Source organism: Cinclus cinclus, chromosome 21 (genome assembly GCF_963662255.1).
Source record: "Cinclus cinclus chromosome 21, bCinCin1.1, whole genome shotgun sequence".
Taxonomy (NCBI): Eukaryota; Metazoa; Chordata; class Aves; order Passeriformes; family Cinclidae; genus Cinclus; species Cinclus cinclus.
Genome location: NC_085066.1, coordinates 9848573 through 9874971, shown reverse-complemented (window position 1 = coordinate 9874971; position 26399 = coordinate 9848573). Strand labels below are relative to the sequence as shown.

Below are 26399 nucleotides of genomic sequence, written 5' to 3'. Positions count from 1 at the left end.
CGGGTTGGCTGCGTGCAGGAACCCGGTGTAAAATCAGGTGATTCCTTCCCTGGAGTCACCTGCCAGCTGACAAACGCCAGGGAGGGGAGTTCGGGTCACCTGCACAAAACACAGTCACTGTGTTTACTGAGCCACTGGGACACTTCCATGGCTGTTTCTTTGGGAAGATAAAGTGTTTACTAACATTTCTGAGCCCTAGCCACCAGCAGGAGACTGTATTTTGGTTTAATGATTTAAAACCAATTTCACCTGAGAAAGATTGCATGTAAGGGAACAGAGGACAAATGGAGGGTGTTCCTGCTTCAGAATTAGAGATTCTGGAGCCTCCAGCCAGGCTCACTTTTCAGGGAAAGCACCTGAGGCTAGTGGATTGCAGGTGATAAATCCAATAACAAGGGAGCACAGTAATGGAGCTGATCCATGTCCTCCAGGAACGTCATTGGGGTGTTGCTCAGGAGCTACATTTGCCCAGGAAAGCTGTGGCCACCTCATTCTTGAAGTGTCCAAGGTCAGGTTGGACAGGTCTTGGAGCACTGTGGGATAGGGGAAGGTGTCCCTACCCATGGCAGGGGTGAACTTTAAGGCCCAAACCATCCTGGTATTCTCTAATTGTGTGTTGCTGATGATGGACCATTATCAGCGATACCATTCCTCTGAAAGTGCAGCCTTTCCACCTTAATCCTGAATCTGTGGTCACACCTCAGGAGACTTTAAAATAGTATCTCCTTTGCAACTCTTTTGCCTCAAAGCAGAAGGGAATAAATAGAGGGAATGGGCTGGAACAGCCATCCCTGCTGAGGAGGAGCCTATCCAGCTGATGGTGTGGCTGCCCAGAGAACCAGCTCAGTTAAGAGCTCCCTCTCCAGCCTGGGATCCAGTTGAGTGGGGCTCATTCCATGGCCTGGAGTGTTCCACTGCTAAATGCCCCGGTGCAGTGGAGTGGGAGCATGGGGGGAGGAAGATGAGGGAGTTGTGGGGCAGGATGGATCTGCCCCTGCCAGTGGCCCTGTCAGTGTCCACCAGGCTCAGGGCTGGGGCTCCATGTGCTGTGCCTGCCTGACTTGGCTCTAGAAACGTCACTCCTTCCTTTGCTGCACATGAGGGAAAGGAGCCCAAGCCTGAGAGCCTTCAAAAGCCCTTTGGGGAAGGCCCTTTCAGCAACTGCCTGCTTCTGTTGCCCACAGCAAGCCCTGCTCCTGGAGCAGCAGCGGATTCACCAGCTGAGGAACTACCAGGCATCACTGGAGGCAGCCGGCATGCCCGTGTCCTTTGGGGGGCACCGGCCCCTGTCCCGGGCACAGTCCTCCCCTGCCTCAGCCACCTTCCCCATGTCCGTGCAGGAGCCACCCACTAAGCCAAGGTTCACAACAGGTGAGCTCTCTGGGGGCGGGGGGGGTCTGTGGTGATGGGTTTGTTTTACATTGAGCTGTTCTGCAAGGGCATGGAAGAGGGGGAATGGCTTTAGTCTGGGAGTAGGGTTAGGTGGAATATCAGAAGGAAATCCTTCCCTGTGAGGGTGATGAGGTTGCCCAGAGAAGCTTTGGCAGCCCTATCCCTGGAAGTGTCCAAGGCCAGGTGGGCTAGTGGAAGGTGTCCCTGCCCTGCCCTGCCCACGAGATGAGCTTTAGGTTCTATGGCACCCATACCATTCCATGATGATGATTCTATGATTTTCTTCCCCGTCCCTGCAAATCCATAAGCATGGGCTCTACATCTCATCCTCATTTAGGTACTCCAGAACATCCTGCCTTCCTCAAGGAGCAGACTGAGTCATCCCTGTTGTCCTGGTTGTCCCTTCCCCAGAGCAAAAATACCCTGCACACACCAGCAGCAGCACAGCCCTGGAACTGTGTGTCTCCAGGCAGACAGAGCCAGTCCCAGGCTGTGACAGAACTGATTGAGAGGCGAGGCAGGGAGAGCCAATGCTCCTGAAGGACAGAATGCCAAATGCAATGCTGGCTCTGTTTCCTTCACCTTCTCCAGTCCCTCCATAATCTCATGCCATCAGTTATCCACTCTAGGCTCCCTGCCAGCCTCCCCTCCTCGTGTCACACAGGAGTCCGTGCCTGCAGATTAGGAAAAATGAGGTGAACTGGTGATTTCAATTTGTCTTGAGGAGACCAAAGAGTGTATGCTTACCTTTGAAGGAAAATGATGAGTGCAATCCTGTATTTGTCTGGTGGAAAGCACAAGTGCAAAACAGGTGTTGATCCCCATCGCTGGAAGTATTACCTGCCAGGATGGAGCAGCCTGGGTTGGTGGAAGGTGTCTGTGCCCATGGCAGGGGTGGAACAAGATGGGCTTTAAGGTCCCTCCCAACCCAAACCATCATGGGATTCTGTGATCTCCCCACCACGATTAAAAGCAAGAAACTTAATTGTTCTTCCTGTATCCTGACAGCCAGCTTTTCTCCTCCAAAATCCTTTCTGCCTCTTCAGTGCCCTCAGCAACAGCTGAAAGCTGATTTTCTGTGCAGCTCCTCAAGCCCTGTGCTGGGTGGTGAGGACTGATTTTGAAGTCCACCTTCTTCCCCAAATGTCAGGCTCTTACTTTGTGAATGAACAGTTTGCAACTTGATGTGTTCCCAGGGAAAAGGAAAGGGGGGGGATCCACAACGCCCAAATAAGAGTGGCTCATGATGTTATTTCCCTTTCACTTCTGCTTCTATTCCATTTTTAACCTACACTTCTTGCATCATTCAGCTCAGTGCTGTGAATTGGGTTTATTTTCAGGCCCTGCTGGTGTAGTAATAGTGGAATGTGCAGTGTTCCTCAGCTCCTGGCTGCAGGCAGGGTGGGAAGTGTGTGCTGTCAGCTCTGGAAAAACCCAGGAAATGGCTCAAGTTTTGCAATTCAGCCCTTTAATGTCCCTAATTGTTGTAAACACTGAACCCCGGAATTTCGGCAGAACTGCATTTCTAACGCAGTTGGTTCTGGCCAGATTAAAAGATTCTGGCTTTTGCCCAGGATGCAAGGAAAAGTCCCCTGGCTCAGGGTCAGAGCAGATGAAACTTGAGCTTCTAATACACTTAATCCCAAACCTTGGGGTTTCAAAAACAAGGAAGCCTGGCTGTGCTTGAAGGGATTATTAATTCCTTCTCTTTCTTCCCTTCTCCTCCTCCTCCTCCAGTATTGAAACTGCCCAATCAATCACATGCAAGACTCTGAACATACAATAAATAACATTTCCTACCACAGGATCTATGTTTGACTCAGATATGTGCCTCTGAATTTCATTCAAAATTGCAGGCAGCAGTAAGAGTGCAGATTTGAGAGCTGTGCTGCTTGGAAAAGATGCTTTTCCAGTATCAGCATTTATTTTCCTCAGAGGCAGGGTTTGAAAAACTCAAAAAGTGGCTTGAACTAAGAGGTGGAATCACCTTGCTTTTATCCAGCACTGCACTGAGTGATGAGATGCAGAATGCTTCAGGTAGTTCACCTACCTAAAATACCATTTTCACAGAATTTATCCAGGTTAAGATTCCAAGGGCTTGACTTTCCTTTTCCCTTCCATCTCTGCATTTATGCTGGGTGAATGGAGAAGGAAGAACAAAATAAAAGCAGACATTCGCTGGCACTAATTAAGGTGCAAAGTATAAAGGTAAGACACCTGTACAAGTTCTATAACTAATCCTAGGTCTGGTTTAATTAACCTGCACTGTCTGCATAGGATAAGCAGGGAAAAAAAGCCACTGCCATAGGCATGGAAGGAGAAAGGGGAGGAAAGGCATTTCAGATGCTGAGCATGTGTGTGAGTTAAATTGCCTCATGTTTTGTTGGAGTTGTCCATGGTGGCACTTCAGAGATTATGTTTCTGGAGGTGGATACTAAGGCTTAATCACCAGGATTGAGCTGTTCTTTGGAAGGCAGGAAATGAAAATCTTGGGTGTTTTTCAAAAGTAAGCAGTGCTGAAGTGCATCAGGCTTTTCTTTCCCTAGGAAAATCCATCTGGCTTGTAAGTGGCTGCTTTAGAGACTGATTCTAAGGGAGAGGAATAAGGATTGGAATTGGTGTGATGGTTTGGTGAGAGGGCTGCAAGAAGCAGACTTCACTGAATAGCCTTAATTAAGCCAACCGTGATCACTCTGGATGTGAATGTGGTCCTTAAGAGATCAGTCCTTGTCCAACAGACAAAGGAATTGTTCCTCCTTTTCATGTTTGGGAAATTATACAGAAATAATACAGAAAGCTGATGCTCTCCCTGGACTGAGTTAGCTCCAGACAGCTGGAAGTTCTGGGGTTGATGTATATTTTATTTTCCTGTTTCTCTTGGTGACCAGCACCTGAGACTTTAAAGGTCTGGGTGAAAGAGCCATATACTGCAGCTTTCAAACATGATGTCCATTACTCCACATCAGAGTGAAAGCCATGCCCTTCCTGGATCCTTCCAGCAATCAGTTTGATGTCCCAAAACATGACATTTAATTTTCCTTCCTCCCAGAAAGCCGGTCCTTGAACTTGCCCTCTCTAGCTCGAGCAGCCCCTGTGACTTTAATGAACAGTCATGCCTGCCCTGTTCCACACATTTGAATAAGGATCCTCAGGTTAGGCCATTAATTTGCATAGCTCCAATTATCCAGTCTCTGATCTCTTGCAAAAATGGGTCGACAAATTATTCTGATGTTCTGCGTTAAAGGGTTTTTCCTTTCCGATGAAGGCATTTATTCTCTCCTGTGCAGAGCTATATAATTATCTGAACCTCAGATCATATGTTTGTTCTGCCAAAAAAAGCCAGTTGGTTTTGCTTTAGTGCTGACCTTTAAAAGTGATTGTTCTTATGTCTGAAAAGAGTCTTGCTTCCAGCACCACTTCAATTAACTTGTAACAGCCAGTGTAGTTTTGTATTTTGAGCTTAAATTGCCAAGCTTCCCTTTGTGTGTGTGTGTGAGTGAGTGTGTGCAGCTGACTGTCCCCAGTTGCAGGAAGGAACTGGGAACAGCTCCCTTTTCCACTGGGCTGGATTCTAGGAAGGAGAAATGATTGCAGCACAGAACTTCACTGAGACACTCTTGTTATCAGGGAACCCTTGGGAAAGGAGAAACCATGGATGAACCAAGTTCTGTGAACACCAGGTTTGGGGTGGGATAGATTCCTTGCAGGGCTTGAGTTGGAAGGGACCTTGAAGATGATCCAGTTCCATGGCCAGGGACACCTCACAGTATCCCAGGCTGCTCCAAGTCCTGTCGAGCCTGACATTGGACACTTCCAGGGATGGAACAGCCAGGGCCTTACCACCCTCACAGGGAAGAATTTCTTCCATAATTTCAATCTGAATTTCTTTTAGTTTAAGACTTTGCACTAGTTCAGTTAAACTCAGACTGGGGTGAAAGCTTCTCCTCAGGTGAATTCTGAGCTTGCCTTGGCCCATCAGTTGCTGGTGGTGTTTGATGCTATGAATCAAGCACGGGAGACCTTGAGAGCTTTGCAGCACAACCTCCTCCAGGTGAACTTCGGCTGACCCGAGGGCAGCCAATTACCGGGGCTCTGTTCACTCCCTGGAACCCAGCGTGGTTTGGATTTCAGGGGCTGCTTTTCTGCTCTGCACTCACCTACAGCAGAGTGAGGAACTGCCAGACACCTCCCCTGAGGCTGAAGAGCACCTGAGCCAGAGCGGGGAGCCAAGATTCCCAGTGGCACAGTGTGCCCACACCCAGCCAGGAGGTGGGACTGCAGCTGCAGCCGCGCCTGGGAACGTGCAGGGGCACAGCCTCAGCTCCAGCTGCACTCAGGCTTCCCTGTGAGCCCCTTGGAGCTCCTAGACTGTGCTGTGAGTCCGTGCTTGAGCTGGGAACACGCGTCCAGCTGTGCCCAGCACAGCGTGGGTGTGCTGGTCCAGGATTTTCCTGGAATGCTGGCAGCAGGGCTGCACAGCCTTGAACATGAGAGCTGGGACAGGTCCTGCCATTGCTGTTTTCAGGGGCTTTGGATTCTGATCATGACCTTTGCATTCCATAGAAATCATGGAAAACCTTGGGGTGGAAAGGACCTGAAAGGTTTTTCTGGTTTTAAATCTCTGCCATGGGCAAGGACACCTTCCATTGACCCAGGCTGCTCCAACCTGGCCTTGAGCACTTCCAGGGGTCCAGGGGCAGCCACAGCTTCTCTGGGCACCCTGTGCCAGGGCCTGCCCACCCTCCCAGGGAACAATTCCTTCCCAATATCCCATCCATCCCTGCCCTCTGGCAGTGGGAAGTCATTCCCTGTGTCCTGTCCCTCCATTCCTTGTCCCCAGTCCCTCTCCAGCTTTCCTGGAGCCCCTTTAGGCTCTGGAAGAGGCTCTGAGCTCTCCCTAGAGCCTGCTCTCCATATGAACATCCCAGGTCTCCCAGCCTGGCTCCAGCCCTTGGACCAACTGTCATACAGATACTTCCTGCAAGAAGCCTTTTTCTTGGGGAAAAAACCCCAAACCAATGGCTTTTATTATGTATTCTGGAGCTTCTGTCTGAAGGACAGATAGCTTTAAACATTTGGCTTCATTTTGCTCGAGAGAAGCAATTGAAGGGCCTTCTGTCACTGGGGAGGACCTGCTGTTTTCCTCTGTTTGGAATATTTGCTATGGAATCCCAACTTACCTTCCAAAATCATACCCAGGCAACTCTGGAGCATGTATCAAAGCCTCCTGTGCTGCTCTCATGCCATTAATCTCTGGGAATGCAGGGGGATTTCACTGCCTAAACCCCTCATCCAGCAATGACTTGGTCCTTCTGGGTTTTGATGCCAAGCCCTGGAGGTGTTTTGGTAGCCAGGGGAAAAGCCCCATATCCCAGATCCCATTCCTGTGCCGGCACCTCTGTGCTCACACAGGTGTCACTTCCCCCTGGCATTTAATTTTGCATCTTGGTACTGATTTCCTTCTCATATCCCTTGAGGATTTCCATGGGAAGAGGTGGATGCAGGTCTGAGTTTTCAGTTCTCTGTGGCTCCTGTTTGAACACAAAATTTTGGCCTAGAGCCATTGATTCCAAAGTGCAAATTATGCTTTTACCCCCTATAACCAGCAAATTTTTGGTGTTTTTTTAAACTGAGAGCAATTCTCCCTTTTGTCCCCTGCAGGCCTTGTGTACGACACATTGATGCTGAAGCACCAGTGCACCTGTGGAAACACCAACAGCCACCCCGAGCATGCAGGCAGGATCCAGAGCATCTGGTCCAGGCTCCAGGAGACAGGACTACGGGGCAAGTGTGAGGTGAGGGAACCACCAGAACAGGCCACGTTATTGTTTTTGTTAGTATTATTAATATTATTGCATTATTATTGCTTTATTATTGTATTATTATTTTTGTTATTATGTTGTTATTTATTGTTATTATTTTTATCATTATTGTTGTTGTTTTTATGCCAAAGAAAAGAGCAAGATATGATGTAACACTCTCATTTGTTATCCCTGCAATTATCCCAGCAAAAACTGTGGAGCAACAGCTTTTCTGTGGTTCAATAACTTTTTTTAATGCTCTTTAATAAGTAGTAATGGTCAAGCTGTGCTGTAAAAGGAGTGGGGGTAGGAGGAAGGCACTGAGCACCATTCCATCACAAGATGTTAAATTAGATTGATTTGGTAAATTTTAAGAACCATCAGAGAGAAAAGCTTAGCTATTTAGCAGAAGGAGTGAAGGTTAACAATAAAAATTGAGTGGTTATTAGTTACAACTAACAGCAGCAATGATAAATGGGGGTATAAATCTGTTCATCAATTCTTTGAGCACCTGAAGGGGCTGAACCCCAGAGCATAAATATTTCAGCAATGTCAGGATCTGGCTGGGAATGTTCCCGAGCCATCAGATAAGACATCCACGTGGTGGCAGCATTGCCATTGCCTAAATTTCCTTGTCCTGCCCTCCTTTAGCCCTTTCAAACCTGTCTCTGTCTGTGGATACCAATTTAATTGAATTTTGGGATTATTTGGGGCCAAATAAACCTCATTGCTAGTTGCCTGGTATCCTCAATGGGTGTTACAGATGTTCTCTAATGTACAAGTCGGTCACTGTAAGATCCCAGTCAATATTATTTGCCCTAATTTCTTGTTGATTTCCTTAAGGAATATTTATTTTCCTTAATTTCTGTGCTTACCTTGGTACCTTTGGTTCCTCTCACGATGGGAGCAGTTGTTGATCTTCACCTGCTTTACAACTGTGTTTCCCTCCTGCCCACCAGTAACTTTCAGCCTCACCAGACTCTTCCAAAAATGCTAAATTTCTGCCTCAATTCCCTGCTGGCTTTCTTCAAGCTCTGCCCTGCCGTTTCAGGATGCATTTCCTTATCTCTCTGGTCACCTTTCCTTCATCCCCACCACCTCCTGCCAGCATCTGTCTTAAAACTTTCCTCCTTTATCGTGAACGGATCTGAAAATTACTTTCTATGCCAAGCAAATAAATATCGTGAGTAAAGGGTTAACCCAAAACCTCCTCAAGGATCCATTTTAGTGTTTTGCTGTCTGTCGTGATGGCTTGCTAAGGAAACAGAAAAGAGAGCTAAGCAGTTCACCAGTGATTTCACCACTCTTTTCCTTCCCCTTTCAGTGCATCCGTGGCAGAAAGGCGACACTGGAGGAGCTACAGACGGTTCACTCAGAAGCCCACACGCTGCTCTATGGCACAAACCCTCTGAACAGGCAGAAACTGGACAGCAAGAAGCTTCTAGGTATTGTTCCCTTCTGAGTGCTGTGTGAGGTGCTGGGGCTCCCTTCATCCTTAGATCTGTGCAGCGCCAAGAGGATTGTTTCCAACTCCATGCACAAGATCCATCTCCCTCTCTTCAGGGAGTTCCCTAAACCCTATACAGCTTAAACCTCCTTTTTTTGATGTCTTCAGAACCTAAAAGGATGTTTTTCTGAGGAGGAAAGATAGTTCAAACAGCTTATTTCATCCTTGGGCACTCTGTGTGTTAGATAGTTATACTTGGCTAGGGAAGGAACTGGAACACCCTCCCAAGGATTTGGATCTGCAGCCCCCAGCCAGCTGCACAGGCATCAACCCCTGTCAGGTTTGTATGGATAGTCAGCAAGAGAGATGCAGGGGCCTCTACTTTTGTTTAATCTGGAGTGGGATTGTTTATCCCTTTCACTGAAGACCAAACCATCCTGAAACAGGGCCGTGTCTGTTGTAAAATACAGACAAAATTATCCAAAAAATGGTATTTTCCCAGCAGAAATTCGAGGGGATGGATGTTCAGATAACCAGCCCTCCAAAGCAACCAAGCAACATGGATTTTAGCACGTCCTTGGAGTCAGTCATCACCTCCCTTTAGTTCCTGCCTTTTTGCAGCAGCAGCAGGCCAGGGGGACAATTTGGGAAGTTCTCACGTGGGGATCAGGAAAAAGAAAAGTTCGGGACCTAGACGTGTATAAAATTTATTTTGGGATTAGCCTGACTTTGGATGATATAAAAAGAGGTTTAACTCCATGGCCTTCGTGATGTAGTGGTCACACCAAAGGAGCTGGAAAGATTTTGCTCAGTGTGTCCATGAGCTCCCAGAGAGGGAAGCCTCTCTGGAAGGAGTTAAACACACAATTAGCACGGTATTTATAGCTCCCTTCCCACCTCCTTAAAGCCAGAGAACCCCAAAGCAGACACCTCCAGCTGAATGATAGCTCCATTAGGATGTAAACTTTCAGGAATTTATGATGTCATATGCTCGGGAATGGTAAATCTTCCCTGGGAGATCTGAGAAGATTCTCTGGGGATACTTTTCCACTCTCTCCTTGCCTCTGGGCAGGATCTGTCTCACCAGTGCCACAGATGCCTTTGGAGGTACAGTTTATTTGGATAGCATTTTTGGGGGGACACCCCAATTGCTGAACCACTCTTGATGGTCTCTGCAGAGAACCTGCGGGGGAAGCAACCCTTGCTCTGCCTCTGCTCCTGTAGCTCTGTGTCCCCCGTGGCTTTAATTGCTCCTTTTAAAGTGGTTGCAGAGATCAAGTTTAATCCTATAGAGAAATTCTAACACCTCAGGGCTTTCCAGTACAGAACATTCCCTGTTTGGATACAACTTGCAGAAAAGCCCGGGAGCTTCGGGAGGTCAGGTCCCCAAGGGTTTCCAGAAGAAGGGGATGTCCAGCAGCTCTTTACTGGGCTTAAACCTGGTTTCCTAAGCCCACCTGGCACCATTTTAGCCTGGAGATTCTGACAGTGGCACTGGCTGCCAGTCCACATGACCCCTTGTCTCCTGATGGCTTCCACAGGGCAGGAGCTGAGTGAGGATATTACTCAGGGGAAAGCTCCATGTGGAGAGGGGGGCGCACATGTAAGAAAGCCCTCCTTTGGCCATCCTCTCCTTCTGGGGGTTTAAAAGTCTTTTGAATTTACAAACCAGCTTTGTGGAGTTCTTTGAAACACTGTAGATGGTGGGTTTAGGGCAGGTCTGAAGGCTGAGGGCAAAGCCTGGTGTGAAGTTTGGGGATGCAAATGGGAGCTTGTTAGGGCTGAGTGTCTTGGCAGGTGTCTGATGACTCCATGTAAACTCTTTGCCTTTGATACCTCTGTGAGAAGAAAAAAGCCTGAGAAACCTCAGCCTGAAAGGGAAAAGGCTTTTCAGGACACAAGATGTTTCTTGTTAAGCTTCTGCAAATGAAAATGGGGATGTTCATGGAGTCACAGAATACCAGAATTTTGGGTGGAAGGGACCTTAAAGCTCATCTTATCCCCCTGCCATGGGCAGGGACACTTTCCACTGTCCCAGGCTGCTCCAAGCCCCAATGTCCAACTTGGTCTGAGAAACTTCCAGGGATCCAGGGGCAGCTACAGCTTCTCTGGGCACCCTGTGCCAGGGCCTGCCCACCCTCACAGGGAGCAATTCCTTCCCAATATCTCATCCATCCCTGCCCTCTTGTAGTTTAAAGTCATTCCCCCTTTTCCTGTCATGGATCCAAAATGCAAACCCGTCTCTCTCTGGACATTGGAAATTCTTGGAACCTGTTGGACCAGTTGAAACTCAGGCAAAAAAGGCTGCTTTTAATTTTCTGGGGAGCAACCGTAAATTGTTGTCAAGAAGACAAATATGGAAATAGTGGGTGGATTAGCAGTGAGAGATGTGACAGGAAGTCTGAGGCAGGATGATCTAAGGACTTCCACGTGGATTTAATCAAAGAGGGCATCTCACTTTGAGTTCAGATGAGTCCAGATGTACGAAATCCTCTTTCAGTAACAGAATCCCAAACAGTTTGGGTGGGAATAGACCTTGAAGCCCATCCCATCCCCCCCCACAATGGACAGGAACACCTTCCACCAGACCAGGTTGCTCAGAGCCCCACAGAATTTTGAATAGAGAATAATTTACTCACAGACAAGCCCAGAAAGCGATGTTACATTTCCTACAGATCCAAAATTAGCCCTGCAGATGGTTTTCTCAATTTTTCTCAAGTTCTCCTTGTTGGTTTTGCTATTTCAGTCAAAACGCGTTTTTTCTTTGCTTGCCACTGGTTTATTTTTCTGTCTTCCTCTTTTATGAAGCCTATGCTCTCCAAAGTCATCTAGTAACTGCAGATGAGTGATAATTGGGGTGTTTTTATGATTTCCTGTCCTCCCTCTGTGGGAAGAGGTTAAAGTGCTCATCTGAGAAGACATGCTGAGTGATTGTTGGTGGCATCTTCCTCATGTATCATCTCGAAACATCAGGCAGCACTCAAACCTTGCTGAAAAATGAGTGATTTATATTTATAAACAGCTTTTGCAGGAGTCCTAGTGTGCACACTGTGTGTGTGTGTGTGTGTGTGTGTGTGTGTGTGTGTGTGTGTTGTAACAGGGCTAGCTGAAAATGGGAAGAAAACCCCCAGTCTGTGTTTCTGTGCTTGGAAAGGTTGCAGAATTGCCACAAAATTGGCCCCAGAGTCTGGTGACCTCTGACTTTTTGACTCACGGAGTGCATTTCTTGTCGTCCCCCCCCCCACAGGTTCCCTAACGTCGATGTTTGTCAGGCTGCCTTGCGGTGGTGTCGGGGTAAGTAACTCCCTTTAATGTGTAAATAATGTCCTGTTTGTTCTCTCCCAGTGCCCCCAGTACCAAAAATTGCTGCTTTGCATTCTGTGGGGCAGGTAATTGCAGCCAGATGCTGCCCCTGAGCAGCCAGGGCTGCCTGGGGCAAAGGGTGCCTCAGCTCACGTGCCTTTCTTCAAAAGCAGTGTGACGATTTCAGAGCTGCTCCAGAGAGCCTGAGCCTGTGTGACACTCAGAGGCATGCTCAGGAGGAAAAACCTCCTTTTTCAGGCAGGGATATTTAATGCTGAAAGGGGTTGCTGCGTTTGGAAGCAGCCCTTGCATCCCAAAGTGGTTTTCTTTTTCTCTGTGGAAAGCAGGATGTGCCCAATGCTGTGGAGCTGTTCCATCCTCAGTCTCGGGGCTCCAGAGCTGCCTGCCTCTCACAGCAGGTGTGAAACATGGCCATAAAATAGGACAATATTTGGGAACGTATGTATTCCTGTGAATAGCAAGTTTGCTGCATCACTGCCCTGGAAAGAAACAGTATTTGGCATCTTTTATTCTCCAGCTCCAGGATAATCCACGTGGATTCTCTAGGAGTTGACTAAAACATCCCTCATGGGAAAGCAGAGCTTTACTTTTCAGCTGTCAAATTTTCATATCAGCCGGCTTTTTGCTGTTGTTTGTTCCCATAAAGCCGAGAAAACCCCAAACCCTAAACCTTGTTTTGAAGGTTTTCTTGTTTTCCTTTGAAGCTTGAAAGCTTAAAAGTTTCCCTTTCAAGTTAGAGTTTCTGCTTCAGAGTTTCTGTGGAGGGTGACAGGACAGAAAATTGTGGAGAGCAGGAAGGGGAAAAGAATGAGAAGAGACAATAAAAGGCATTGTGTTTGAAAATTCACAGTGGTAGTTCTGCTGCATAATTGTAGCTCATGAGGTTGAGTTTTCAAGGTCTGGATTCTGTTATGGAAATGAAACAAAATTGTTTTCTTCCTGAGCCTTTGCAAAATCGCTGCTTTGAAAATTATCCCGTCAGAAAAAAAAAAAGAAAAAAAGAGAATAATCGTCATTTAGTCGTACCGCCACTCGTGGAGATATTTTATTTTGTATTGTAAATATGCTGCAGTCGCCTAATTCATGGCAAATTTTTGGCCAGAGCTTAAAAGGCTTGGATTTACTCTGCCCTGCAGCCAGGCATGCCATTCAAAGCAAAAAAAAATTATCATTTGCAAATGAAGACTGAATGGTAACAAGTAGAGACAGTGTCTGAGCCCAGCACGGGCCCAGAAGTCTTGCATTAAATCCCAAATCAGGGCAGGAAACGCCTCAGTGCTGGTATTCCTGCTATGCCCGTGATAAAGATGGTGCTTGCTGCTTGGTTGTCTCCACAGACCCTTAATATTGAGTACTTGCTGATTTGGGTGCAGTGTTTTAGCAATCCTATCAGCAAAACCTCTGCCAGGGCCTCCCTACCCTCACAGGGAAGTATTCCTTCTCAATATCCCACCTCATCCTGCCCTCTCTCAGTGGGAAGCCATTTCCCATTGTTTGCCAAATATTTTTCAGAGGGCAAGAATGATGTCATAAAATCAAAAGGAAAAGAAAAAACCTAAAAATCAGTAGAATAATGTGGGACAGGTCCTCCTTTGGATTCATACTGGAGCAGGATAAAGTGGAATGTTGGCTGATGATTGGAATTTGGGAGCTGAGGATGTTGTGTGTAATTAGGGGCTGGAAAGCTTTGAAACCAGGTTGTTTTCCTGCAAGCAATCAAGTGTGGCTCTCTCCCTTTGGGGATGTTGTGTAGATGAAAGTGATGGATGGGTCTGGAGGGGGGTGCAGGGTAGTTGTGGGGGGGGAGAAGCCCCTGGGGAGCTGTTTTACCTTCAGGATGGAGGATGGAGCTTGGGCAGCCATGGGTTCTCCTCAGTGTGGAGTGAGACAAAGGACAGGCAAGAGAGTGAATCAGAATAACCAGAGTTAAAAGCACCCACAGGGGTCATTGATCCAGCTCCTGTCCCTGCACAGACACCCCAACAATCCCACCCTATGCATCCCTGGGAGTGATGTCCTGGAGCTCTTGGAGCAAAGCAGCAGTAGCACAGTTCAGAGCAAATCCCTTCATCTCATAACACCTTTCAGACTCTCTTCTTCATATTAAAAACTCAGTCTCAGTGGCTTGAAATCAAGGAAAGAAAGGGTAAATTTGTTCCCGGGTGTTTGGTAACTCTTTTTCCTCGTTGGCTTATCCCAAGAAGCTTTCCCATGGCTGACAAGCCTCCTCCCTTCTTCAGCCATGTCCTAGCAGGAGAGGAAGAAAGAAAGCATGGAAGCATTGAAATCAACAGATGTGAGCTCTGAGTGAAACATCACTCATTTATTTCTGCTGATCACTTGGGAATTTTGCTCAGCTTCGCTCCTCTGCAACTCACACCCTTTTTTCAACATCGTCCTTCCACGCACCATGGCCTTCCCTAATCCAGGATAATTAGAAGAAGGTTTTGGGAGAAAGGAGTTTAAGCTTCAAAAATCTGCAAGACCATCCCAGCACACTTGCATCCAGATTCTTCAAAACACTCAAAAGCTTGATTTCAGGATAGCTGATAAATTTGTTTTCTCTCCTGTGTAGTGTTTTACTGCACACATTCTAAAAATATCTGAAGATCTGCATCATTTTTCTGCACGTGTTCTAAGAACAGAGGTGTTTGTGTTATTGATCTTCTCCAGAGCAGGTGATTCTATTTTTGGGTGCAAGGGCTTTGATTAGAGCATATCAACAATTTTAACTGTGCAAGCAAATTAAGTTCTTGCAGAGCAGAGAGCATGGAAAGGAATTCCATGGAATGGAAATGAGGAGAAACTAATTAGCGAGTCAGAGAAGCAGAATGTGAGGATTATTTAATTGAGAGCAGGAGGAGACACAGTCTTCCTCTGCGAGGGAAGAGCAGAACTCCACTTTGCAGGGTCTGCAGCTCTGGTGCAACCTGTGTCTACCTGTCCTGGTGCTTGATTTCTTACCTGTGTGGTTTTTCAGCTAAATTAAATAGTAGAATAATGAAATCGTTTCATCGTTTCATAAGGTGCTCATTTAATTCTGAGATAGCTGCACATCAGAGGATAGGAAAGCTGGCAGTGTGAGTAGGAGGAATTTACAGTGTGAGTAGGAGCCTCATTGTGGATATCAATAAAAAAACCTCAAGTTTTCCTTAAAGGAAGGAAATAACTGTAAGGAAGTTGCAATTTTTATTATGAGGAAGATAAAACTCTTTGGGTTTCATTTTGGACATTCTTCCTGGAATGCTCCTGGCAGGAGCCTGGTTTCTGCCTAGGCCTGAAAGTGGCAGTGCTTGCCTCTAGCACTGAAGAATCCTGTCTGTTTAATGGGATAAACTGCCCTCAACAGTCATCTGAGGGTCTGTTGGCTCCTTAGGACACATGAATTTGGGTATTTTGTGTTTCCATTGCCCTGATGCCTCACAGGGAATGAAGAGGGCCCATGGAAGGAGCCCTGAATTCACTTTGTCCAGGCAGGAAGGGACTCTTCCTGCTCTTCCCTGCTGATGTCCTGAGGTATTTTCTTCCAAAGACAAAGAAAAATAGGTTAGGTTTGCTGGAAGATGGGTTAGATATGTGCAGAGATGGGGTAGGTACACTCACAAGTGGTCACATCCAGTGACAGGGGGCCAAAGATGACTGCACTGGTCAGTGGGGAGGAGAAGCAGCTTGGGCTTCTTCCCACCTCTTTGGGGGCTTTTGGAGAGACTTGGTCAGGTCAGTCCCATCTTCTGCATGTGTGCAGTGCTGATCCAGCGTTCCTGGAACTATCACGTGTAATTCAGACTCTATCCTGCTGCTGTTCCCATGTTACTGCCCAAACTTACAGGGGTCCATAGGAGCCCTGAGGCCACAAAGAGTCACTGCAGTGCTCTCCCACAACCCAGTGGCATTCCCCAGAGGCTTTTTGGTGTTCTCCAAGTGGTTTCCTAGTTTAATGTGGCTTCCAAAACATCCTCGGAGTTGATGCTCCAGATACCATCCAGGATCACAGAGCTGGAATCACTTCTAATGACAGCTGCAGCACGGCTGGGAAGGAGGTAGATCCATCCTCTGTGGGGCCACTTGTGTCTCCTCACTGCTCCGTGAGCCAGGCACAAACAGTGATCTCTTTCTTCCCATGTCTGCCTTCTGCCATTGTTTCCATAAATACACTCAGGGCAGAGTAATATGTGAAAAATAGCTGGTGAGGAATCTGCTGACATGATCTGGAGTAACAGCAACGCACGTATGCCTGCAGGGTGCCTTGCCTTGCCTTGCCTTGCCTTGCCTTGCCTGTGGCCTGTTTCCACATTTTCAGGGGGGAAATAGGGTGGTTCTGTTGAATATTGAGTGTTGAAGCAAATTTGTGTAGTCAGCGCAGGATGCTGAAGGTCTATTGTTAGAGTGGATGAGCTCATGGTTCCTCAGGGAAGCTCCTGTCACTCCTGGGCAGTCGCCTTATAAACGTTAAGCATCCCTCTTTATTGTGGATTCTTTTTATTTTAAAGAATCACTTAATTATTTAATAAACCTTTTTTATTTTGTCTGGGATCAGCAGCAATTGAAGAGAAATGCTGATTCTGTGGTCACAGAGTCACAGAATCATGGAATGGTTTGGGTTGGAAGGGATCTGAGATGCCATCTCATTACATTCCCCTGCCATGGGCTGGGACACCTTCCACTAGCCCAGGTTGCTCCAGCCTGGCCTTGGACACTTCCAGAGGTCCAGGGGCAGCCACAGCTTCTCTGGGCACCCTGTGCCAGGGCCTGCCCACCCTCCCAGGGAACAATTCCTTCCCAGTATCTGAAATAAACCGTCTCCCTTTTAGTTTATATCCATTCCCCTTGTCATATCACCCAGTGTGAGTGATGTCTTTATAAGATAGGGGTCTTGTGATTCCTGGCTGCCCTCCCTGCTCCTGACCTGGTTGCTGTGTGTCCCCATCAGGTTGACAGTGACACCATTTGGAACGAGGTGCACTCGTCTGGCGCCGCTCGCCTGGCCGTGGGCTGTGTCATCGAGCTGGTGTTCAAAGTGGCCACAGGAGAACTGAAGGTATGAAAACAGTCCTGAGCTGGGCTCTGTGCAGGGCTCTGTCAGGGCTCTGCTGCGCAGGAGCTCCCAGACCTTTTCCCCCTCCGCAACGAGGGAAAGCATCATCCTCTGCTATGACCTTGTGAGGAATCCACCAAGAGCAACTCCAGAGTTCCCAAGCAGGATTAAGGCTTCTGGCTGCACCCCCTGCATCCATCCTTGTCCCTCTGACCTTTTACTTTCCTCGTGTTTTTTGTGCAGAATGGATTTGCTGTTGTCCGACCCCCGGGTCACCACGCGGAGGAGAGCACACCCATGTAAGTATGGGGTTCACTGGCTTCATCCAGGGCTCCTGTGATGGGGGGTGCACAGCTGGAAATTCCAAAGGAATTCTGTTCACTTAGTGTGGTGGAATTTCTGTTTATTGATACATGAGATGTGTGGTGTTCCAAGCTTCCCAGATTCCCTGAAGCAGGGTAAGATCCTTCTTAGTGCTTTCAGGGCATGCTTTCTAGCAAGGATCAGCAGTAGGTTTGGGCAAGTGTGGGCAATTCCCTGTTTCCCTGGAGTCTGCTGCTGGAAGTGGATGTAGTGGAAGGTGTCCCTTCCCATGGAACGAGATGAGCTTCAAGGTCCCTCCCAACACAAGCCTCTCTGTGTTTCCAGGGAGAAAGGAAGGGTGAGAGCAGAAGGATCTCTTTCCTCCTGTGTTCCATCTAGGTGATGGGTGCACTGGCACCATGGGAAGCTGTAATTAACACCTCTGTTTTCCTCTTGTCTCCCCTCCCCAGGGGTTTCTGCTATTTTAACTCCGTGGCAATTGCAGCCAAGCTGCTCCAGCAAAGACTCAATGTGAGCAAAATCCTGATTGTGGACTGGGTGAGTAAATGCCTCTTCTTTCCCTTTGGGAGAACAGGTGGAAATTATCTGGGTGGGTTTCTTCAAGGGAAGTCAGTGAAGAGTCAGTCTGTAAGTCAGTGAAAAACTTCCTGCTCAAGGTCTGCAAGACAAAATTTGAAGTTTTAATTGAATAAAAGTGTTATTATCAGAGAAGAAATCTGTAAAGGGACTGTAATTTTCAAGTAAAATAAAAGGGCTTGTTTGAGATTCTGCTGTGGCAATTTACAGATGTTTATTTTTAATAGATTTTATGTGGCTAGGAAGGCATTGGAGTGACTGGATATCAGCCAAAAGTTTTGGTTCTTTTGCCACAAATCACCTGTTGGTTAAACCCATAGGTTAAAATGCATTTATTTTGTCTTTTGGACCTACTGGATGGATGTTTTTTTCCTCACTTCCGACCTATTTTTCATGTCAGGGAGGGACATGAAATTTTTTTGAATTTCTGTCGTGTCACAGGCTGTGCACCATACAGCAGCTCAAGAGGGGAGCTCTCGTGGGCTGTGTTGTTTAACCTGGATCCAATAGAGCTTTATTTGGATCAGTGCTCACCCCACAGACTGACTAAAGATACAGATGTTGGGCAACAAATAACCTAGTTTCTCCATCCCCCCCAGGACTGGTCTTTCCATACAGGTAAATGAATCCTCAGTTTGGGAGACATTTGGGATTATGTTTATCCCATGTGTTAAACAAGGAGTGTAATCTCAAACTAGGTGTGCAAAGCAGGTAATTCCCATTCCCGCTAAACTGCTTCAGCCAGGTTGGAGAAAACAAGGCTCAACAGTGAAGAAAACCCCTCCAAATCCGAACTGATGCCTTTAATCCATGTTTTTACTGAAGGATTAACCTCCCTGCTGTGCTCCGTGTCCCTGCAGGATGTCCACCATGGGAATGGTACTCAGCAGGCCTTCTACAACGATCCCAACGTCCTTTACATCTCACTACATCGCTATGACGATGGCAACTTCTTCCCAGGCAGCGGCGCTCCAGATGAGGTGAGCACATGGATTCCAGAACCCTGGCACTCGGAGCTGCTCCTGCCACCTTGCCAGATCTCCTCTGGGTTTTGCGTTCCCGTCCGAGGACACCCCAGGCTGGTGTGATCCGACAGCCACGAGCACTGTGTCCCGGCCGGAGCTGGCAGGACGGCAGCAAATGAGTCACTGCAATGAAAGCTCTCCAGCCCTTGTGAGACAACCTGTTCCAGAGGAGCCCTCTGCCAGCTGTCCCAGCACTCCGTGTCCTGTTCAGGATTTGCCCTTCCTCAGCAGAAGTTGTTTCTTAGATGCAGAAGGAACAGATTGTCCATGGCTGCATCACTCATGCTTGCTTTTCCTGGCACAGACATGGAGCCTGTTTACCTCCCCTTCTCCACCTCCCCTTCTCCTTGCCTTTTTCCTGGCTCTTCACCTCCCCTTCTTTCTCCTGGCCCAGCCCAGGCATCGCTCACCACCACCAAGGCTGCATCTCTACCCCAAATTTCTGGGATTTGAGGGCCCGTCATGGATGCTACTGGAGCAAATCCTCCTTTGCTGCTGGTGTCCTCAGAGCCTGCAGCAGGAGGGCTGGGCCAGTGGAGCTGAGAGCTGAGTTCTGGATGTTCCTGGAGTTCATCCTTCCTTTCCCTCTGGGCTGACAGGAAATGTGGTCCTTCAGAGTGATTTAGCAAAAGGAAATTTTATGGAATACTTAGAGTGCTCCAAGACTCGCCAGGAGACATCTGAAAACTTCCCCTGTCAATTTTACATTTTCTGCTTGAGAAAACATCAGTGTTTCCATTTCAACCTCTCAAGAAACTTAAATGTGATATGATGTTGCTCCATCACCCTGTTGTAGTGAATGAGCCCTTCGTGTCAGGCTTAATTCCTGCTTTTTAATAATCTGGTTTACAAAATAAGTCATTTTTAGATGTGTCATTTTAGACCAAGTTTGATTTAAGCCAACAATGGATAAATAACCATGGGTAGATGAACCTGTGTTTTTCTAGCAAAAATATTTGCACCAGTACGAAGAATAATGTGCAATAAAACCATGCAGTTTTATCCAGCTGTGCAACACAATAATCTTCACTTCTTAATTCTTTTTTTTTCATATGCAAAGACCTTCTTGGCAGAAAAAAAAAAATGCTGGAAACCCCTGGTTTATTTTTCAGTTTTCCCAGTTCTCAGGTAGTCACAGGCAGGGCGGATGGGGACATTTGCAGCACAAGCAAAAAGAGGGATGTATTTGCATCTCTCACCCACGTGTCACTCAAGCAGCCAAAATCCCTTCTCTGTGAATCCTATTTTTCTCCAGCAGAGGGGGAGCTCATTCTGATTAAAATGCATTTTTTTTCCCCAGCTGCAACTGTAGTGAAATATAAAATATGCTCCTGAATCAAGCTGAAAATTAATTATGGAAAGGTATTGCATGCAGCACACTCTGCTGCAAAAAAATTAAGAGGGTGCAGTTGATGATGGGATGGGTTTTTTTGGGTGAGCAGCAGTCAAACACTGCTGGTCCTCAGCTCCCATACAGATCTGAGCATGGGGGAGCTTCATTTTCCTTCTTGTTTCGGGGACCAGGGGCTAATCAATGTCACTACTGAATCCATATCCAAATTCAACTCGGAGAACATCAAACCAGCAAAGACATCTTGCCAAAATTTGCTAATCAAGAGTCCCATTTCCCTTTTCCAGGTTGGCACAGGAGCAGGAGTTGGTTTCAATGTTAACATGGCATTTACTGGTGGCCTGGATCCGCCCATGGGAGACACAGAATATTTAACTGCCTTCAGGTACTACTGAATTTTCCCTCTCACAAATGTATTTTTCACCTCAGCTGGGATTCTTCTCGTGCCATCCTCCTTGATTTTGCTTTTGATGAGCTTTAAAATTTTAATATTATTCATCCAAGAGAGGCCCTGGCACAGGGTGCCCAGAGAAGCTGTAGCTGCCCCTGGATCCCTGGGAGTGTCCAGGGCCAGGTTGGACACTGGGACTTGGAACCACCTGGGCTAGTGGAAGATATCCCTGCCTATGGCAGGGGTGGCACAGAATGAACTTGAGGTCTCCTTCCCACCCAAACCATTCCATGGTTTTTCTTAGACACTCTCCTGTCCCACCACTGTGCCACAGGGTTCGCCTGGCCTCTACTTTAACAGTCTGAAGTGGTCTTCTGTCTACACACCAGCTTTAGTGCACCTCTGGTGGCCTCCATTCAGGCAGACACACACTTGCCAGAGCATGGGCTGTGAATTTCTGGAATATCACCTGCGTGGAAGAGCATTAAATCCAGGAGCATTATTTTCTGCTCTTCCATCAAAAAACCCTCAGAGAGCACACACCATTTACAATGGCACCAAATCACTGCCATTTATGTCACTCTCGGCCCAGGAAGGCAGCACTTTGCTCCAGAGTGGAAGCCCGGCTGTCCAGCAGTCCCCAGGATGGATCTCTTCGTCAGCCAGAGCACCCAGAGCTGGGGACACGGGGACATTAAATATTCATGGAGTTTCCAGGCTCCTGGAAAAGGCTCAGGGCTGCACAGTGAGGCCTTTGCCAGCCATTCCTGGGTTCTGCTCGCCTAGACTCTGTGGCTGTTTAGGGAACAGCCCTTGGAGCTGATCACAGCCCTTATTTTGGGGAGTTTTGGGGGAGCTGAGGGATGCTCCTCCTGGAGCCTGCACACCTTCAAGTTTAACCCTAAGTTAAACAAGAAGCTTTTTTTTTCATCCTATGCCAAGTTTGGCCATGATAATACATTATCAAGTGACCTTTTAAAATCTCGACCAGCTCCTTTGAAAAACATTTTTCCCCCACCCCCCGAATCTTTCTATTGATTTTAATGTAAAATAACGCTTTGAAGTTTGCAATTTATAGTCCCCTGAGAGTTAGAAAGTGAAGGGAATGGGTCATATATCCTATTTTTTCCCCTTCTTTTCTTGCTTTAGCCCCTTGAGACAATACATGCCTTCAAGGCAGCACCTTGTTATTCCACCCCGTCGAATGCCACGTTGCATTTGCTGGGGATCAAACCGAAGATGAAGAAAAGATAAGAAAATTGGCCATAATGAACTCCAGAAGCAGGAGGCATTTTCACCATGAACTTGGAAACTCGCAGTGGAGAACTGAGCTTTAATTCAAACCAGTCCAAATGCCAAACTGTGAGGCTTTGAAGTCTGGAGAGGAATCAGTAGAAATCCTTTGAGCTAGGCAAAGATACTGATAGACCTTTTCTTTTTTTTTTTTCTCAAGTCTTAACTCTTCATATGCCTGCCTGTTTTTAGGGAAAATGTCCTTTTTCTGTGTAAAAGGAGCAGACACTTAAATAAGCAATATGTTCCCTATTTTTTTTTGTTGCAGTATTTCAGGAAGCGCCAGTGTGTGGGTTTGCGAAATAAAAATAATTGAGATAAGTGTCCTCCTAAACAAGAGAAATGAGGGAATAACTAAATCCCAGTGAAACCGCTCATCCCCATGCTGAAAACCTGTTTCAGAGTTTGCTCTGTCCAAAAACAAGATTCCAGCTCATATCAGTGATTTTCATCCTGTCTCCAAAGCACTGGGGTGCCCAAGCTCTGCTGACCTCTGGATGGTCCTTAATGCCACTGAGATGTATTAGAAGTGAGAAATGGAGTTAAAAATGTGCTTTTCCCTGCACTTTGTCACTTGTTACCTTCCTAAGGTGGAGCTGCCCCTGCTGCAGGTTGGGGCAACCTGTTTTTGTGTATGGGGGGGTGATCAGAAGGGATCTGGGGAGTTTTCTGGGATCCTGGAGCTCCTGCACCCTGTGGTAGCCATGGCTGTGCCGGCACCAGCTCTGCATCCTACGGCTGAACTCACCCCCAGAGCGTGTGGGCAGTCCCAGACTGCACAGGTCAGGCAGAAATGGGGTCAGTTTAATGGGAAGAATGCAGGGCATGTCGTTCCCAAAGTCCTGAACTCCTCAGAATGTTCCCGGTGACTCCGCTGTTGTTCCGTAGTTATAGAAACAAACGTTGTAAAATTCGGAGGGGTCTTTTGGACCAGGATTTGTTGTTCCCTGACATTTTACATGAGCAGAAATCCTGTTTGCCTCTCTCAGTCCTCCTGATCCAGGTGCAAACCCAGCTAAGAGACGTGCAGGAGAAATGGGAAGGCTCTGGCTGGTTCCTTATTACACAGGAACAGCAATTAGTGAAATTAAAAATGTTTTATTGGCAGGAGTTTCCCTCTGAACTTACTGCAAGGAAGTTTTCCTGATGATTCCAGCCCTTGTGTTGTGTCTGAGTATTTTTTCCTCTGTCCTGAGGTCTCTTCCACAGCCATACTTCCACGTACAGCTCGATTCCATGCTCAACTTTATTTAAAGCACCTTAACCAGAAGGAATAAGACAGAACTGCACTTCCCCCTCCTCCTCCTGCCGCTTTCAAAAAGCATTAAACAAGTTCAGCAATCAGTTTTGGGTTTTTCCCTCACTCCATAAACTATTTCAGGAGCAAGGAGGAGGAAGAGGAGGGGGAAGAGATGATGGTGTTCTGCCTGGAACAGTTGTTGCTGTATTTTTGATTTCACGCTTTCCCCATACCACTTTCATCCCCACATTCCTGATCCCTTTTGATGCAGTAAATGACCATGGAGAAGCAAAGAGCAGAATTTTCAGGAAGCTGGTTAGCCTGAGGAGCAGTGGATGACATTTTCAGTTTATATATATAAAATATATAATGTGTATAAAACCATATATGCATATGTGGAAATATACAAATTATATATACAAAATATTGAATATGTCAGTAGATATTAATATGTAAATATTTGCATAATATAAATATAAGCACTTAACATATATAATATATTCATAGCACGTAAAATATATATATATTTAAAACATAGATGTGGCCAAGAGTGGGAAAATGTCTCTAAAAAAAGTGTTCAGCCTTCTAAGTTTAACCAATTTACTCACTGCAGTTGACATTTAAAGCCCAAAATAATCCTCTGTAGGATTGTTTCATCTGCATTGTTTCATTTATTAGGCATTTAATTGAGAAATTGACTAATACCAGGCTAAAAATTGTTCATTCAGCCTTCTGGAAAATAGATCTAAAATTGCATTTAGTTTTGTTCCCTCTCTCCCAGGCGATTGCAGAACACAGTGGGGAGGTTTTGCTTGTTGCAGCCATAAGTTTGCACTTGTGTAGAGCTGTTCAGCTCAGCTGTAACCAGGCAAATAAAAAGATTTCATTTATTTTAAGCAAGCAGAACAAGCCTCTGAAATTTGGGAAATTTCAGTTTCCTTGTTTTTTAAAAAATTCTACACGTATTGAATGAATATTCAGTGTTAGGAATATTCATTCCTCAGTGAATGACTTTACAGCCACCTCAGCCATTCCTTGAAAGATCCAATTCCAGGCAGAACTGCTTATCTTCTGGGTAATAATTTGAATTTCTGGCTTTTTTTATAGCCTCATCAGCAGGGCAAAGCCACAGGGTTGTTTGCAGTTTAGTCGTTGTTTCCTCTGCAGGGTTCGGCTTTACTGGGGTGGATCTGAGAGAAGGGGCTGGTTTTATCTGTGGACAAGGGAAAATAAAAAAGCAAAAAGCTGGATGAGATGAATCCAAAACACTGTCCACAGATGGAATCTCAGAAACACACCTGATTTTTGTCATTCTTTCTTACCATTAAAAAGGCAAAGTGAGGGAGTGCTGGCTTTGACCCTCCTGGATCAAATTTTACATCAGTGGAGAGCATCAGACAAAGCTGGGGCTGTGGCTTTGGGATGCTGGCATCCTAATGGAATTAGGAAGAAGGGCTTTTCCTCTCCTAAAGCTGCCCCTGGCAGAGTTCAGGGTTAGTCCTGGGGGCTGTGTGGCTGTGCTGGAGGGGTCACTCTCTCACTGTCATCCACAGCCACCTCCAGCCCAGGCTCAGCAGCTGTCAAGGAGCCTCTGTGATTGGCAGGATTGGACACCTGTGCCAGGGGTTGGGATGAGATAGTCTGGAAGGTCCTTCCCAAGCGTCCTGTGCTCCGTGTGCTGGCCCTGGCTGAGAATCCCCGTGGATCCGTGATCCTGTGGGCTCTCGGTGCTGATGGGCCATTCCCACACCTTGGGGTGCAGGTTTGGGCTGGCTCTGGTGATCCCAGCAGCTCCCATGGCGTCGGAACTCGGGGGTGGTGGTGGTGGGGGGGGGGGTTGGTGTGGTGGGAATAAATCTGGTTATTCGAGCAGTTTTCTTTGGGTTAGGAATGAAAGAGCTCAGCAGCACTTCAAGGCTCAGGGAAAATAAATCCTCAGTGGCTGCACTTGCTCTGGATTTGCTGCTTCAGGCCTTGGGGACGGAGGTGGCTTCTTCTGAAACTTTCTGTGGGTTCCACCAAACTGTAAAGTCACCAGCCAGAACCGTGCTCTTGTTTTCCTCTCTGAATCATCTCCCCAGGGCAAAATGGAGAGGGGCAATCATGTTGTTAGAGGAGAAAATTCAAATTCCTTGTTGGGATTCTGTGCGGATTAAGGGAAAATTATTTCCCTTTTTTCTCGCAGAGGACTCTGTGTCTGCACGTGGAGATCTGCAGCAATTGCAGGAGGCTCTGGGGCTCCTGTGGCAAAAATTGGGAAAAAAATAAAGCTGGTGGGGGAGGTGGTTTGGTGTCTGGGTGCCTGTCCCTGCTCCATGGTGGCAGCGCAGACTTGGGGATGGATTTGCTCAGTGCCTGGCAGAGGTTGATACCCCGTTAAAAATAAACTCAAGCTCAGCTGGATGTCACGAGCTGCTGACTCTGGCAGATGTCTCGTGGTTGTTTAATATCCTCATGGAAAAACTGGGAGCTTTTATGAGCATCCTGATAGCACTTGAGCCATCTCAGCATGGAGCAGGCCCCCCTGGGCTCTGTTTTTAGAGTATCATATAAAGACTGGACTCAATAAAGTGTGAGGTTCTTGTGTGTGCAAAGATATTTACAAGTCCATGCTTTGGGGTGTGGGTAAAATAACTTCAGTTCCTGCTGTAGAAAGTTATCCTGGCTGGTGGCTGTTCCTAGGATGGGGAAATGGGAAAATTACAGGTCAGGTTGCCCTAGGGATGCATCCAAGATTCAGTAGGTGCAGTTACAGTGGAAAAAACATAATTTGGGAAGTGCATCTTGATGTGGAGAATGGGTTGTTTGCAACCTCGTGTAGATTTTGAGGAGAAATTGTGGAATTTGGAGAGAGAGAAACCAGAGGGGGGAAAAAGGCCTTTTGGTGAGAAATCCCAAGAACAGCCCCTTGTTTCATTTAAATACAAATTTAACCATCAATAGGATGGACATGCTGAGCAATTAAATCCCTTTCTTTGTGAACAAAACATCAGAGGATGGGAAACTGGCACTGGGAGAGGTGGATTTGGGTAGGAAAGCAGCATGGGCAAAGGTGGATTTGGGTGGGATATTTGCATTCTAAAGCTGTTCTGCCCAGTGGGACACTCCCAGCCTTTCCTTATGGGAAATGAGAAGTGCAGCAAGGGAGGAAGGAATCACTTAGCAATAGCCTAGAGGAGATGTTTTGAGGGATGACTTGG

The 26399-nt window shown here is 46.9% G+C and overlaps 1 protein-coding gene across 1 annotated transcript in view; it reads left to right on the top strand.

The window, feature by feature from the left end:
- Positions 1 to 26399, top strand: part of HDAC4 (histone deacetylase 4) — a 172703-nt gene that overhangs the window by 135760 nt on the left and 10544 nt on the right. Inside the window, exons 14-22 of the mRNA XM_062506782.1 lie at positions 1185 to 1371; positions 7054 to 7187; positions 8518 to 8638; positions 11888 to 11934; positions 16895 to 17002; positions 17243 to 17298; positions 17773 to 17860; positions 18760 to 18879; positions 20563 to 20660. Of these exons, the coding sequence (XP_062362766.1) occupies positions 1185 to 1371; positions 7054 to 7187; positions 8518 to 8638; positions 11888 to 11934; positions 16895 to 17002; positions 17243 to 17298; positions 17773 to 17860; positions 18760 to 18879; positions 20563 to 20660 (959 nt within the window). The remainder of the gene's footprint in view (positions 1 to 1184; positions 1372 to 7053; positions 7188 to 8517; positions 8639 to 11887; positions 11935 to 16894; positions 17003 to 17242; positions 17299 to 17772; positions 17861 to 18759; positions 18880 to 20562; positions 20661 to 26399) is intronic.